Source organism: Juglans microcarpa x Juglans regia, chromosome 6D (assembly GCF_004785595.1).
Source record: "Juglans microcarpa x Juglans regia isolate MS1-56 chromosome 6D, Jm3101_v1.0, whole genome shotgun sequence".
Classification (NCBI taxonomy): Eukaryota; Viridiplantae; Streptophyta; class Magnoliopsida; order Fagales; family Juglandaceae; genus Juglans; species Juglans microcarpa x Juglans regia.
The window spans coordinates 30,442,505-30,459,955 of NC_054604.1; the positions used below are offsets into that span (position 1 = coordinate 30,442,505).

General features: G+C 37.1%; 2 protein-coding genes across 2 annotated transcripts; both read right to left on the reverse strand.

The window, feature by feature from the left end:
• Positions 1-9,052: 9,052 nt before the first annotated feature.
• LOC121235964 lies at positions 9,053-9,955 on the reverse strand. Its single transcript, XM_041132428.1, has one exon. It carries the CDS (start codon positions 9,773-9,775, stop codon positions 9,173-9,175), a length of 603 nt encoding a protein of 200 aa, XP_040988362.1. The 5' UTR covers positions 9,776-9,955; the 3' UTR covers positions 9,053-9,172.
• Positions 9,956-15,951: 5,996 nt separating this feature from the next.
• LOC121233956 lies at positions 15,952-16,942 on the reverse strand. The gene has a single exon (XM_041129737.1). It carries the CDS (start codon positions 16,774-16,776, stop codon positions 16,099-16,101), a length of 678 nt encoding a protein of 225 aa, XP_040985671.1. The 5' UTR covers positions 16,777-16,942; the 3' UTR covers positions 15,952-16,098.
• Between the last annotated feature and the right edge of the window lie 509 nt (positions 16,943-17,451).

Consider the following 17,451-nt stretch of genomic DNA (forward strand, 5'->3'; position numbering starts at 1 on the left):
TTTATGCATACCATTTTATAGCATTTATTTTGTTCAAGTACAAGGTTTTTTTTTTTTTTTTTTTAAATTTTGTAAAAGAGTATATCTTGTAGTACAAATGCATGCATATGGACCTATTAAATACCTAGGTGGCCTGCTTTCAGAGCAGATTTGTTAATGTTGGGCATTTGATGGCTACAATATGATTGTTTCATGTATCATGTTGAATGCATTTTTTTTTTTAAATTTTGTAAGGACCATTTTTGGCGATTTCTAATCGTCAAAAATATATTTAAAAAATTGTTAAACTATTTCCGGTGATATAAAATAGCCGGAAATAACTAATTCCAACGATATACTTCGTCGAAATTACTTTTGCGGCGAAAATTAGTCGACATATATAGTCGGAAAAATAATTGCGACGGTATTAGTAGATTGCTGGAAAAGTACAAACACATTTACAGTGATTTTTCTACTATTTGCGGCGTCCATATATTGCTGCAAATAAGTTTTTCCAACAATTGAGACTTGAAACTGTATGTCCAATCCGGTCGATTTTTGGGTTATTTGCATTGGAAAAAATTCGCCAGGAAAAGATAGTATTTCTGGTGATTTAAGCTACTTGATGCTTAAAAACAAAAGTGAACGTACAATCCTAACGAACATGCGGCAATTTAAAAATTGACGAAAATAATTATATGCGGCAATTTTTGCACTTATTTGTGACGAAATTGGGCGCTAGAAAAAGCCCTTTTCTTTATAGTGAAACCTTCCATTGAAAGTGAAAGTTCTTCCTTCTCGCTAAGAGACGCCAGAAATGAGAGGAAAGCTAATTTTTTATGTTTCGTGCGATCCAATTTTTGTAACGAGTACATGAGATTTGTGCGTTTGTTATATTACTTAAATGAATTAGGCATTTTTCTCAAGACGTTCCTATGATGGGGCCGGACAATGAACCTGTCATTCTAGAAAACACCTTGACGCTTTTGTCTTGTTACATCCACGTGTCATCCTGCGATAACTTTTTTACATGAATAAGTGGAACAAGTGCACAACTCGCCAATTGTGGGTATTCAATGTGTTGGTAGCTTGAAATTATTGTTATTTTTTAAGACTTCGACCTAATCCATTACCGTTTGCGGTGGGAATTAAGTGGTCAAACAATTTTGACCCACTCAAACGACCGTTGAATACCATCATACTTTGGAGATATACTCGCTTCAATGAGATTTATGAAATTTGCAATTTAACAAATACGGTATTCGATTGGCTGCGTCCATCCAATTAATGTTGTGAAGGACAAAAATCGTCCAATAGTTTGAAAAGAGAGAAAGAGTCATATTTGGCCCACGGAGGTGATTCAGTCTTAGACGAAGCAGTATGAAACCCATGGTGGAGATTTGGGCATTAGTACAGTATCCATGCATACATCCATAGTAATAAATAGTAAAAGAATACAAGAAATATAAATAGAGAACGAGATATACAAATTTATGTAGCTCGACACAAGACCTACGTTTATGGATTATTTGAAGAGTAAATTCACTATGACGAGAATATTTTACAATCTCTTGTACCTCACTCTATAATGGGGGTTGATAACTCCTTTTGTCTAGAGAAAATAATATATTTGCATTCTTTTGACGCGAGGTTGAAAATAATGTCACCTCACCTTTAACGTGTCTGACTTTCCTTCCTCCCACCTCTTGTCTTGTCTTCTCCCTAATGCTTTCAAACGGAGCTTTGCGCTGGATGTGTCTGGTACATTTTGAGCCTAGTACATTTACCCCCAACAACTGGGATTTTTATATATATTTTTTTTCACCCAGAGTTAATGTTACACATGGATGCATGTTGTGAAAAATTCTAACACGTGCCTAAACCTTGTGTTAATAAACTTCGCGAATAAAAATGTCACTAACTAGTTACAACAGGTACATCCAATCGAAAATATCAAAAAATATAATGATGATGATGATTATCGTCAAAGTAGTTGTAAAAATAAATTGGAAATTAAATATGAAATTTATTTTCTAAATGGTGAAAACAAAAGGAATTGGAACAGGTAAATCTTACAAATTACTCTTCGAAAAGTGCCCGAGCCCCGATAAAATAATCCATAGGCCCAATAACTACTTAACCAGTTTATTTATTTGGGATGCCTTCGAATGAGAATTCAATAGGCCCAGTCCTTTGCTATCATCACAATTTGTTTGGATTGGATTCTTGGATAATAACTAATTTTGAAATAAGAGAAATTAATATCTCGTTTGATTATATAAATCATTTTAATTTATCTTATTTTATTTTATTTAATTATTATAATTTTTTTTAAACTATCATATAAAATATAATAAATAATTAAATATTTTAAAATTTTAAAATAAAAATTATATTTTAACAATATTTTATTCAATTTTTATCTTATTTTATCTAATCTAATTCTGTCAGTATTACCAAACGAGGCCTAACTAAGGATCAGAAAAAGAAATTAATTTATTATTCGATAGAAATAATATAGGAATGTATTTATGAATAAGATATGCTTTAACAGTACCACCAAGTAATTTGTATAATATTTTTGGACTCACCTTCAAATTATAATGTTTTATTAAAAAAAAAGTACTAGATAACAGTCTTCAAAGGATATAGTGCGTACCAGTCTCTGACTTTGTGAACCTAGAATTGCTTTCAGTCGTTGCATGCGTGCGTGTCATGTAATGCAAGCATCGGTCACTTTTGCACAACGGGGTCAAAATCCCGTGACCACAACACAACTTTATTTGCGCAATCACTCTTCTGAAGCTTTATAAATTATAAGGAAAATGATAGATAGTATTTGATATATATATATATATATTTAGCATTTGTATTTGTTTAGTTTTTAATATTGTGTTTTTAATTTTTTTTTAAATAAACAAAAATTATATTGAAAAAAAGTACAAATTAAAAAATTAAAAAAAATAATAAAAAAATTAAAAAAAAAAAAAAAAAAAAAAAAAAAAAAAGAGAAAGAAAGAAAGAACCGAATACACCATTTGGTACCCATTTCGGTAGCGAATGTATGTGGACGGGAATAGCACTCCCCAAATTATAATTGATCGGGTTGGGGCGGTACTAGGCGGTGTTGATTCTCTTGTTATTTTACGTAGTAACGTTGGATATAGTTACGGGATATGTGAGCTTTAATTTGAACATTCTCTTCGATAAAAAGTTATCATAGCAGGGTGAGATTTTTCACATGTCCCGGTCTCACTTTTTTCAAATGTATTATGTAAAATTTATACATCTTAAAATTATATAAATCATTTTTTTCGATAAATAGCTAAATCGCCTTCAACTACAAGATAGCTTAATAATCGAAATATTTGTCACTAGAAAATAATAACAATAATTGACATGAAAAGAATTCTCATGTGTGTGTATAAATATAATATATATATATATATAGAGGTCTTTTGAATTCATAAATGAGTTGAATAAAATATTATTATAATATTAATTTTTAATATTATTATTATTTTGATATTTAAAAAAATTGAAATGAGATACGAGTTTCCAATCTAAACGAAGGCTAAATCGTGATCTGCGTCCGCGTAGTATTGTTGGGGAAATCAACACAGCGGAAGGGATAAAAGCGGTAATAAAAGAGTATACTCTACACACTCAGTGACACCAAGAATTTAATGTGGTTCGGCAACTGCCTACATCCACAGAAAAGAGCTTCACTATTAAATAGTGGTACACAAGAAAATATTACAGAGGAGGAGGATCACACTCTACTCAACTCAACTCTCTTCTTTTCTCTCAGAGCTCTCCAGGCTTTCTCTCTTTTCTCTTCTCTTCCTTGGGTGTATTTGAGACTCTCGCCAGAAGCCTCAATTTATAGATGCATTGCTTCACGTATGAATGCATTTATTGTTGCATTCAATGGACAGTTGAGAGCTGGGCGTTGGAGGTTGAGTAGCAAGCAGCCATTGTGGACTGTTTGCTTGGGCAGGGATTTCAACAATTCTCCCCCTCCATGCCCATTTACTTAGATGCTCTCCATCCCAGCTATGTTTTTGCATAGCTCAAGTTTCTCACTTGTAACCACCTTCGTCAGCATGTCCGCTGGATTCTCTTTCGTATGGATCTTCACAAGCTTCAATAGCTGTTGTTCCATCGCTTCGCGTACCCAATGATAGCGGATATCAATATGCTTGGTGCGGGAGTGGTACATTGAATTCTTGCTCAAATCTAGAGCACTTTGACTATCACAATGTACCGTGTAGTCTTCTTGACTAACCCCTAGTTCTTGGAGAAAACGCTTCATCCACAACATTTCTTTCCCAGCTTCTGCTGCGGCAATGTACTCTGCCTCAGTTGTAGATAAAGCAACACACTTCTACAATTTGGACTGCCAAGAGACAACTCCTCCTGCAAAAGTGAAGAGAAATCCCAAAGTAGATTTCCTGCTATCCAGATCTCCTGCCAAATCTGAATCTGTATAGCCTTCCAAAACTGGTTTAGCTTCCCCAAAACACAAGCACATCTTAGATGTACCTTTTAGGTACCTGAGAATCCACTTGACTGCTTCCCAATGATCCTTTCCTAGATTTGAAAGGAATCTGCTCACCATGCCTACAGCATGGGCAATATCTGGTCTGGTACAAACCATTGCATACATCAGGCTTCCTACTGCTGAAGAGTAGGGAATTACTTTCATTTCTTCAATCTCTTTCTTTGAAGAAGGACACGAGCTCTTGCTCAACTTGAAGTGGTTAGTAAGTGGAGTATTGACTGGCTTAGCATCTCCCATGTTGAAACGTCTGATGACCCGTTCAACATATTTTTGTTGTGATAGCCACACCCTTTTGACATTCCTATCACGAACAATCTTCATGCCCAAAAGTTGTTGTGCTGGGCCTAAGTCCTTCATGTCAAAGGACTTGGATAGTTCCTTCTTTAGTTTGTTAATCTTGGACCTATCCTCACCAACGATTAACATATCATCAACATAAAGAAGGAGTATGACAAACTTGGTATCCTGGAACCTTCGAACATAGACACACTGATCTGCAACAAGTCTCTTGTAACCATGACTCATCATGAATGAGTCGAACTTCTTGTACCATTGCCTCGGCGCTTGCTTGAGGCCATAGAGACTCTTCTTTAGCTTGCAGACTAAGTGATCTTTCCCTGGAGCTTCAAACCCTTCTGGTTGCTCCATATAGATTTCCTCCTCCAAATCTCCATGGAGAAAGGCTGTCTTCACATCCATCTGTTCGAGTTCCAAATTCAAGCTGGCTACCAATCCGAGTATGACTCGGATTGACATCATTTTCACCACCGGGAAAAATATCTCGTCAAAGTCGATTCCCTTCTTCTGTTGGAATCCTTTGACAACCAATCTGGCCTTGTGCTTTATCAGCTTTCCTTGGCCATTTTTCTTCAGCTTGAACACCCATTTGCTCTTTAGGGCTTTCTTTCCTTCAGGAAGTTTCACCAACTCATAGGTCTGATTTTTCTGCAAAGAACTCATCTCTTCTTGCATTGCCTGCACCCATAGGCTTCTATCAGCATGAGTTTGAACTTCCTGGAAGCTCTCCGGCTCCCCCTCATCAGTAAGCAGAATATAGTCTGATTCCGGATGTCTCATCGACGGAATCAGTAGGCGGCCTCTTGCCGATCTTCTTGGTTGAGTTTCATCAACCAAAGGAGGTTCATCACCATCTAACCCTTGTGGTGGTACACCAGCTGCTGGTGGAGGGGGTTCTTGCTCCCCTTGCTCGACACCCTGAGCTTCTTCTTCTGCTTCTGGATCTCGATCCTGCATATCCTCATTATCTGTAGCGAAGTGTAATTGTGCAGGATGTGTATAGGAACTAAGCTCTACTGACATCGAGGAAGCTTCAGTTCCTATATGCTGGTTTTCATGGAACACAACGTCCCTACTTCTGACAATTCTCTTTGTCACTGGATCCCATAATTTGTATCCGAATTCTTCATCTCCATATCCAACAAAGATACATGGAGTTGACTTGACATCGAACTTCTGTCTCAGCTCCTTGGATACGTGTGCAAAGGCTTTGCACCCAAACACTCTCAGGTGAGAGTAAGAGACATCTTTTCCAGACCAAACCTTCTCAGGAACTTCAAATTCCAGTGGTGCGGAAGGTGATCTGTTGATCAAGTAACAGGCAGCACGAACAGCTTCACCCCAGAATGGCTTTGGTAACTTAGTCATATTGAGCATGCATCTTGTTCTTTCAATGATGGTCCGATTCATTCTTTCGGCTACACCATTGTGCTGAGGGATATATGGGACCGTCTTCTCATGTCGAATACCGCGATCAGCGCAGTATGCAGCGAACTTTTTAGAAACATATTCTCCTCCATTGTCCATTTGCAGGCACTTCAACTTCTTTCCCGTCTCTCTTTCCACTAGGGTGTGGAAATTCTTGAAGTGCTCGAAGACCTGATCCTTTGACTTCAAAACATATACCCAGACCTTTCGTGAAGCATCATCAATGAATGTCACGAAATATCTGTTACCTCCCAATGACTCTTCTTCCATGGGACCACATACATCAGAGTGTACCAGACTCAAAAACTCTGATCTTCTCTTCGTAGAGGAATTGAACGAGACTCTGCGTTGTTTGCCAAACAAACAGTACTCACAAGGGTTTAACGCTATTCCTTTGGCAACTTTGATGAGTGCCTTTTTCGCAAGCGTATCCAACCCTTTCTCACCCATGTGTCCGAGTCTCTTGTGCCACAGATTCGGTGATGCCTCGTCTTCTGCTGCATTGAGGCTATCAGTATCAATTTTCACATGGGTCTTGTACAACGTACCGCAAATATGTCCTCGGGCGACAACCATGGCACCTTGTGACAGCTTCCAAGTGCCATTGCTGAAGTAGCTGTCATAGTCCTGTCGATCAAGGGGTGTTCCCGAAATCAGGTTGAGCCGAAGGTCAGGAATGTGTCGAACATCTTTCAACACCATGGTACAACCAACGTTGGTTTTTATCTGCACTTCGCCAACTCCCACGATCTTCGAGGAACTGGCGTTTCCCATCCTTACCGTACCAAAGTCTCCTGCTTTGTACGTAGTGAAAAATTCACTATGGGAAGTGGCATGGTATGATGCTGCTGTGTCTACCACCCACTCAACATCATGGCTTGCAACATGCAGACACGTCTCGTCACTGGTGGAGAGTATTGCCACATCTCTCGAAAGAGTGACAAGGGTTTCACCATCTTCTTTCTTCAGCTTACTGCTTTGACCTTGCTCCCTTAAAAACTTGTGGCAGTTTTTCCTTATGTGGCATTCTTTGCCACAATGGTAACATTTCATGTTACCCATCTGCTGGTTCCTGCTACTGCTGGACCTTCCACGTGGTTGAGACTTCCCTCTGTTTCTGCCTCCACTTCTCCCTCTATCATCACCTCGAGGCCTTTCTCTACTCTCGGTGACAAGGACATGAGTTTGATTCATGCTTGTCTCTTTTCGTCTGGCCTCCTCATTAAACAAGGCATCCTTAACCATCGTCATGGTAAGTTTGCCATCTGGAGTAGAGTTACTGAGGGAGACCACCAGCGTCTCCCAACTATCTGGTAACGAACTGAGAAGTAGCAGGGCTTGTTCTTCATCGCCAAGATTCAGGTTGACGGATCCGAGCTGGTTAACTAGGTTTTGAAACTCGCTAGTGTGCTTGGCAACAGAGGTGTCGCTCTTCAACTTCAAGTTAACAAGCCGTCTCATCAAGAGGGCCTTGTTTCGAGCAGTCTTAGCTTGATACATATCCTCTAACTTTTTCCAGAGGCTATATGCATCTGTCTCCTGGGCCACGTGGTGAAAAACACTATGATCAATCCATTGTCTGATCTGACCGATAGTCTTCTTGTGCATCTTTCTCCACACTTGATCTGTAACTTGATCTGGCTTCTTTCCTTCATCTTCCAAAGGGTCAGACAGATCTTTACAGTTCAATAGATCCTCCATCCGAGACCTCCAAAGACTGTAGTTTGAGACAGTCAGCTTTATCATGGCGCCTGATGCTGAATCCTCCATGGATTTAGACTGATTCTAAATACAAAATGCAAGTAAAAGATCTTTGAAGTAGAATATCACAAAACGGACAGCACCGTTGTGTCCGGAACGCTTGATTTTGTTGGAAACGAGTCTTGTTTCGTCAAAATCGGACTCAGATAGCACAAGGAATGAGCAAAAGAACCAAAACAGGAACATTGTCGCGCGTGTAGCACGTGGCGCGACTAACAGCGCGTAGGAGCGTGTTCTCACGCGCAAGAACCTCACTGGAGCGCGTGGAACGCGTAGGCGCGTGTAACTCACGCGCTTCTGGGTCAATAGAAACGTCAGGCGCGTGAACTTCACGCGCAAGTGCCTCTCTGGAGCGCGTGCGGCGCGTTCCGAGAGTGGGTCTCACGCCCTCGTGCCTCTCCTGGGCGCGTGCAGCGCGTGTCGAGAGTGAACTCACTCTCCGATCTTCAGACGGCGCGTGGAGGAGCGTGCGGCGTCCTTCAGGCGTCTGATTTTCACCGCTTTTCTTGTCTTGATGAGACGAACACAGTGGTATGCTCAAATTTAAAAAATGAGCTACACACTAAAAACGAGTTTTCTGTAAAAAAAAAACTCTTCCCAACAATAGTTCTGATACCACTTGTTGGGGAAATCAATACAGCGGAAGAGATAAAAGCGGTAATAAAAGAGTACACTCTACACACTCAGTGACACCAAGAATTTAACGTGGTTCGGCAACTGCCTACATCCACAGAAAAGAGCTTCACTATTAAATAGTGGTACACAAGAAAATATTACAGAAGAAGAGGATCACACTCCACTCAACTCAGCTCTCTTCTTTTCTCTCAGAGCTCTCCAGGCTCTCTCTCTTTTCTCTTCTCTTCCTTGGGTGTATTTGAGACTCTCGCCAGAAGCCTCAATTTATAGATGCATTACTTCACGTATGAATGTATTTATTGTTGCATTCAATGGACAGTTGAGAGCTGGGCGTTGGAGGTTGAGCAGCAAGCAGCCATTGTGGACTGCTTGCTTGGGCAGGGATTTCAACAAGTATTCCTTCGCAATCGAAATAATAAGAACAATATACAAACAGAAGCAAAGGAAAAAAAAAAATGATAAAAGTAAAACATAGCTAGGAAACTGCTATATAAAACAGCTTCATGTTCACTGGCAATTCAAATCCACGGCGTTGTCTGCATTAAGCTTGATGGAGATGGTGCAGCTCATTTGGGCGGACTTCTTCTTCTTCATCACAAACATCAATTCAACTTTCCCACTAAGCTTGGCTTGGCTGTTCAGCGTCAAGGTCCCGGCACCCAACTCATTTCCAAGGGTCGTAGTGTTGGTCAGGGCATTTGAATTGACACTAACAGTAACACTAACTTTTTTGGTCGAAAGCATCCCAGCCTTACCCTTAGGAATGAGGATTTCCCCAACGGTCACGCCCTGGTACAGGAAGGTGGCATTAGAGCTGTCGTATTTGTAGGGACCGAAGTTTGTGTTCTTAACCCCAACTTGGGTTGTTAAGCTTATGTCGAAGGAAGGTGACGATGCTTGAGTTCCAGCTGTAGTGGTCACGTTCTTTAACTCGATTGTACCCAACCTGACTTTAGGGGTCTTAACTTTCATCACAATGAGAACAAAGACCAGGATGACGATGGTCTGAAACACAGCAAAAGCAGCTATATATATTGCCAACTTGATCCTTTTCTTTCTTCGGAGCTCGTTGGATTGCAAAGTGTTTGATTCTTCATTGCTTTTTGCCATCTTACTTGCAGGTGCCAATGGGTACACCTGCTGGCCGTGGTTTGCTTGCCCATTTTCTTCCCTTTAATTCGAATGGTGTATATAGTGTTCCCTTTTCTGCGCTCTACTTCCTTTTGCTGGAAGGAATTTTAGAATGTAAAGCAGTTGCATGGTTGGTGTGGAGAAATGGCAGGGGCGAATTGTGCTATATATAGCGTTTGGATAACTAGATCTGTGATAGAGAGTGAAGCGTGAACGAGGGATTCTGAGCTTCCAGGAAAAAAAGGTGCAATAAATTAAATATGAAGATTTGCAAGCAACGCGGCTGATCAGGGTGGAATTTCTGGCTTCTAGATGGTCTATGTATTTGTGTCTTCTCAAAGAAGAAGATTTTACATACGGAATTAATGCTAGCTCCTGTGTGGGTTGGAGAAAGACGTGTACTGGTCAAGGTTTCTTAGGATATATACCACGCTCATATGAGTACCCATGACACATTTTCCACGGCATGCACCTTCGAGGGCCCAAGTTGAACAAGATCCTGATTTAACGATTTGGAGATGTTTGGGAATTCGATGAAACGATAATTTTGTGAATAATAGTAAATAATTTGAATTAAGATGTTTTATTAAGTTTTTAAAAATGAGAAAGAAAAATGTGAATAAAATTATTATAAAGTTAAATTTTTGTTAGAATATAATTTTTGTTTTGAAATTTGAAAAAGTAATATTGTTTTCTGTTTTGTTTGGAAGTATAAGAAATATATAATGATTAGCTAATAATTAGATTAAAAAGTTGAAGATTTGAAATTGAAAAATGTTTGTATTTGAGTGATATATGTATATTTGGAAAGAAAATTATAAGAAATTTTGAGATGAGATAAGATGGTTTGTATTCCCAAACAAGGACTTAAATACGAGTAATATAATTTTATGATTAAATTCAATGCATTCTCTTTAGAGAAAAGTGAGGTTCATTATTATTAAAAATTAAGTTCTTTATATGAATTTTAGATTTGCCTTTCAAAGAAAGTGCGTATATAGACTTATATATCCTACAAACACACAAGTCATTTCCCTTTAGATTACTTTCTTCAATGTAGAAACACACAAATCATTTCACATATTCTAACTCGATCCAACTTTTAAAATTTGAGACTACAATTATGATCATGAACTTTGAGAATACCAACTTTAATCGAAGCACACTTAGATGATCAACAAAGTTTGGGATTTTTGCACAACTCTATAAAAGTTGGAGAGTTTCCTATGATTTTCTATTACTTTATTTAATGTAGAGAGAATAAGACACGGCATGAGGACTTATATTTAATGGAAAATGCTGCATCTACTGAGGATGCAGCTAGGGGTGTAAAATTTTCGGTCCAGATTGGAAAACTGACTAGACTGGACCGAAAACTTGTTTGGTCAGTGTCGGTCCTCCATTTATGGGACCGAATGGGTTTCGCTCCGGTCTCGGGGTGGGATTTTTTCACCGACCGAACCTACTGAACTACAAATAAATATTTTTAAATATTTTTTTATAAAATATATATTATTTTATGTAGTAGTTATAAAAGTAAATTATGTAATTTTCACCTAACCTATGCTTTTGACAATATAAAATATATTATTATTAACTAACTAATATATAATTATCAATTTTGATAATTTGAACAACTATTTTTAGGCTATTTTTAAGGGAAAAAAATGCAAATAAACTGAAATAGTTGTATTATTCAAAATTATAAACATTGTAATCTTTTTTTTTTCTTTCTTTTATACTAATGGGCTAAAAATACACACTACAGGCTTTTTTATACACTTCAAGAATGATGAGTTTTTTTGTATGATTGGGCCCCATTTGAAATTAGCCCGGACCGATATAGACCGACTGGACTGATAGCTAACGGTCCGGTCTAGTCCACTAGGTATGATTGGTCTAGTCTGGTTCGGAAAAATGATGGACCGAAAGTTTCAGTCCATCATCACCCTCGAGCCGGACCAGACTAGACCGATTTACACTCGTAGATGTAGCTCAAGAAAAGCCACCGATTCTTATTTTGTTTATATATATATATATATATATATATATATATTACTTAATTGTTAAATAAGTGTTTTTAAATGAGTTTGTGAATTTTTTCTTTTTTTAAAAAAATGTATTTAAAAAGATTAAAAATGCTTGAGAAAAAAAAAAAACACAAAATAAAAAAGAGCATTGCCCTTGTCAATAAGAACCATCCGAAGCCACTGATCTTGGTGGCTCTAACATGACCCATATAATATTGGGCGTTAAAAAACTGTCTACGGATTGTATTTAATGTAATTAAGTATGTCTACCATCTCTATCTGCATTATAAAGACTATATATGTATATATATACATATATATATGTATATATCTCAATAAAAGAATTATTTGTCTACCATCTCTATCTGCATTATAAAGACTATATATGTATATATATACATATATATATGTATATATCTCAATAAAAGAATTACAAGAACTCTCAATCCATACAAACAAAAGCAAATTCCCAACTATTATTAATTTTGAACAGCCCATGATCAACACAAGTCGATCGAAACAACATTATTGATCACAAAAAGGATAAGGAAATGCCCAAATGGTGTTAATTACCATCTGACCCAATTTTCAAAGCTTTTTGTCGACTGGAGTTGCTGTCTCTTAATTTGGACCCCATTTCGCACCAGATAGCGCCAGCTAGCATTTGTTATGGTTGAGGCCCTGAGGGGGTCACAATCTTTCTTTCTTTTTTGAATAAACCTCATTCCATTCATACTAATAAGTCATTACAAGCCATATCAAAAGAAATCAAACTTGAGATAAAAACAAGACATTCTTCAATCCAACATGTAAAATTTTCTAGATTTAAGGCAAACTTTGCCAACTTATGAGCAATCAAATTGCCATCTCTTCGAACGAATTGGATCTCCCAGTGCAGCAACTCTTTCAAGCTACTCTTCACATCTTCCACAACCTGCCCATACCAAGCTCAGCAAGCCACATTTTATTTCATAATATTGATTATTATAAGTGCATCACCTTCAAAGACCACTTTGTTGAAACCCATCTCTTTACAGGCTTCTATTATTCTTCTCAGGACAATGGCTTCAACTAACACTGCTCTGGCTATCATTCTCTGTGGTTCACTATATGCAGCCATGACCTCCCCTTTACTGTTTCTGATGATAATCCCCAGTCTCACAACACCATTTTGTTTATCTATTGCCGCATCAAAATTTACTTTCAACCACCCATCTTCAGGTTTCTTCCACTGTTTGTTGGTAGACACAGGGCTCCTACCACTCGAGTTAGCTAACTTACTCTTCAATGCTTCACTAAAACCATCTAATGATTGAATGGCCCCTTCAATAACCTATGCAGGACCAGAAAAAATATTTTCAAAAACAAATTTATTTTGTCTATGCCAAATACCCCTGAGAATAATTGCCACTTCCTCTATTAAACTAGAGTTTAGTTTCATACAAAGCCTATCTCATAGATCCCTAAAATCCTCTGTCATGACACTCCATTTCTGCACAGCACTCCCTTTACAAGCCCATACATCATTCACAGCTATGTATTGCCATAAAGCATGTAAAATTGTCTCACTTTCAGTTTTACAAATTGGGCACTTATCATTTTTTTCAACTTTTTTCTTAAGAAGCAGAGCTTTTGTAGGAAGAGAGTTGGTACATGCCCTCTATAAAAAATATTTTGTGGCCCCTGGAATGTTTAAATTCCATAATTTTCTTCACCTGTCAGCTACTTTCACCCCTCCTGAACCCTCTCATTCTTCTCCTCCTTATGTCTTTTGCCATGTGATATGGACTTTTAACATTAAACTTTCCATCATTGCAATGAATCCATATCATCTCGTCCTCCCCTTCTCTTTTGCTAATAGGCATGCTACATATCAATTCAGCCTCCTCATCACCAAAATGATCTCTAATTAATTTTTCATTCCAACCTTTAATTCTGGAATAATTAAATCTGAAACCCTTGCCTTAATCCCTAGTGAATAGACTAGAGATTGAACACAATAAGATGATAGTTTAGGTAACCACCTGTGTTTCCAGATCTTAATACTTCTTCCATTACTCACCAGCCATTTTAGCCCCTATTTGGTAACCTCTTTTGCTGGCCACAAAGAAGAGGGGTGTAATCGGTCTGGTCCGGTTTTGGACAAAATTTAGGACCGAACCGGTATGTACCGGTTTTACATTTTTCAAAACCGATTACGCCCTGGTTACCCTCCTAAACTGATATCTCCGGTTTTACCGGTTTCCTGTCCGGTCCGGTCCGGTTTTCTGATTTTTTTAAAATGTAAAAATATATAATAAAGTGTTACCTCTTATGATAAAATGTTATTAATAATTTAATATATATTTTTTATGTTTAAAGCATATGATCAATTAAATTTTCATCTTTAAGATTAAACTTTTATTTTATAAATTATAATAACATTATCGTATATATAATTATATTAATAACATATAATCAAACAAATTACAAATGTTCATATTTAAGATTAACATTTCATGTTATAATTTATAAATTATAATATGAAATTATTTCATATATGATATATAATTATATATATTATATATAAAAATTTAATATATAATTATATATTATATATAAAACTTATATATATATAATATTTTGTATAATATATAAAATTAATTTTTATATATTTTTTTTCAACCGGTCCGATCCGGTCTCGAAAACTACAGAACCGAAACCAAACCGATTCCGGCCGGTTTTCAAAATATAGGAACCGGTTCCGGACCGGACCGGTTCAAAAGCCGGACCAACCGGTACGGTTAGGTCCGGTCCAGTCCGATTTTTCGATTTAAATTTACATCCCTACACTTCTCCATATAAAGGATGGAGCATTGCTAACCTTTGCATACAAAATACATCCATTTCTATAGTATTTACTATTGTACACTTGTGCCACTAGTGAGGTGGGGTCATTTAAAAACCTCTATACATCCGAGTTTTAACTTTTTTTTTTTCTAAAAGGTTATATTATTTCAAAATACAAGGGTTAAAAAATATTGCTCTCACTTGCAATTCAAAATTTCAAAAAATTTTCTTGGGTCACGAATTCTAGGATGGAATCAATTGATGATTAGTACCATTTCTAATGTTTTGATTTAGAATAATTATTCTCATCAATCACTATTTACCTCCCACACTCTATATTTTATAAAAAAAAAAAAAAACTATCAAATATGGAGTGTGAGAATGAATAGTGATTAATATATAATAGATTTAAATGTCAATTGTTTTTCTTGGGTCACCCAAAATCAAATGTCAATTGTTTTTATTTTTTTATTAAGTTATGTTTTGAAATTATAGTTAAGCAATTCCGAATAGTGTTGTTAATACCGTACAGTACCGGCCGATATAGCCAGTACTTTTCGTACCGGCCACTGGGCCGGTATAGGTACTATATGTATTTCGTACCGGTCGAAATACCGGCCTTACCGGCTTGTATTTCGGCTGATATTTCAACCTCTATTTTTTTTTTCCATTTTTTCAAACTACAAGTTCTTTTTTTGACTCCCAATTCAAACTAGGCTATTTATAATTTATATATATATGTATTTATATATACTTTATTCATATATAAACTATTATTTTAGAATATAATTTATATATATATTTATATATATAATTTATTCATATATCGACTATCCTGAAACGGTACATGAAACGGTATCGATATTAAAATATTTCGTTTCAGTGATTTAACCGGTACGACATCCGATACAGTATTCAAAACATTAGTTCCGAAGCCTTCGGAGGAAATAGGGTAGGTGCGAGGGGCCAAGTCCATGATGACTACCCCACACTACAAGTTGTACGTCCAGTAGCTTACCTGGCCTTGTCATGACTTTGAGCTTGATTTGGATTGAGAAATGATCTTATTGTTATTCATAAATTTTTAATTTATAAATTTTATTATTATTTACAAATTATTCCAACTCATAGATCTCATCTCATCTATGAATCAGTGAAATCTTTTTTAGAAAAAGAAAAAGAAAAAAAAAATACTGATTCTTTAAGCTCGTGTGATCATGTATACTTTCATCCTTTATTTTTTAAATCGAGACTAGAAAAAGTACATAAAAAATAGGAACACACACACTGGGATCGTGTGACCAGTTATTTATAATTTTATATACATCTTGACCACAATACAAATTAAATAAAATTAAGCAGCAAATTCATTTCAGATATTATAAATGATCTCAACAAGACGGGATGGAATAAAAGAAATAAACGGAGGCAGAATTAAATTTCTCACTTGCAACTCAAATCTTGGAATGCCCTATTTAACAAATGGATACTGACTGTGCAGTTCATTTGGGCGGACTTCTTCTTCTTCATCACAAACATCAACTCCACTTTCCCACTTAGTTTGGCTTGGCTGTCCAGCTTCAACACACCTGCTTCCAATTCACTTCCAAGAGCACTCGTAGTGCTTGTTATGGCCTTTGAATTCAGATTAACGGTAACTTCAACTTTTTTGGTGGAAAGCATCCCAGCCTTACCCTTGGGAATAATGAATTCCCCCACAGTCACGCCCTGGTACAGGAACGTGGCATTGGTGCTGTCATATTTGTAGGGACCGAAGTTTGTGTTCTTTACCCTAACTTGTGTTACGAAGCTTATGTCAAAGGAAGGTGGTGATGCTTGAGTGCCGCCCCCAGTACTAGTACTGCTCGTATTCAATTTCAGGAACTCGGCTGTGCTGCTCAACCTGAGCTTAGGGGTCTTCACTTTCATAACAGTGAGAGAAAAGATCACGATGACTATGGTCTGAAACACAGCAAAAGCAGCAATATACATGGCCAACCTGATTCTTTTCTTTCTCTTGAGCTGTTCGTCTGATTGCGCAGTGTTCGATTCTTCATCGCTTCTGGGGTACGTGTTTGCTGGTGCTATGGGATGCTGGCCCATTTTCCTATGATCAGCCATTTTCTGCTTTTTCTTACAAACGAGAAAGTTATAAGAAAACTCCCGATTTAATTTTCTCTTTTTCTTTTCTATTTCCTTCGATCTATATACGAATATGAGTGCTCGAAATAGTGTGAATTGTTTGTGGCAGAGTGGTGGGAGTGATGTGTTATATATATATATATATGGAGAGAATTACAAGGTACGTATCGGGGGGGGTGAGGGTTGTTAGCTTGGTGGAAAGAGAGACCCAACAGGTAGGGTCAACAATCGGTAGCAAATTATTTACACGCGCTTGAGGTTGAAAACTTGGAAATATGGACTTCTAGAGGGTCCAAGTCTCGCCCATGACTTCGGCCAAAACACGTTTTGATGCTTTTAACATGGATTACCTAAAGAAACTTCGATTGTGAAGAGACAATTTATTCCGGTTTGAGGCGACATCTTGATAGATATATGACAGGATATACATATGAATATTGTTTGTAGGAATAATTATATATAGAGTAGTACTTATTCTACACAGTAAACAAATTGACAGTATACGCGTTCGTGCACAAAGCAATATTTCTGTTGAGTGGCATACCGTCACCACTCCCAGCTTCCGCAGGGAGCCATCGTTAGTCTTAGAATTATTTTTTTTTATTTTTATATTTAATTATTAAGTAAAAAAAATAAAAAATTGGGAGCGGGAGC

Coding starts and splice junctions, on each gene's coding strand:
- LOC121233956 (XM_041129737.1), bottom strand. CDS start 16,776: ATGGCTGATCATAGGAAAATGGGCCAGCATCCCATAGCACCAGCAAAC.
- LOC121235964 (XM_041132428.1), bottom strand. CDS start 9,775: ATGGCAAAAAGCAATGAAGAATCAAACACTTTGCAATCCAACGAGCTC.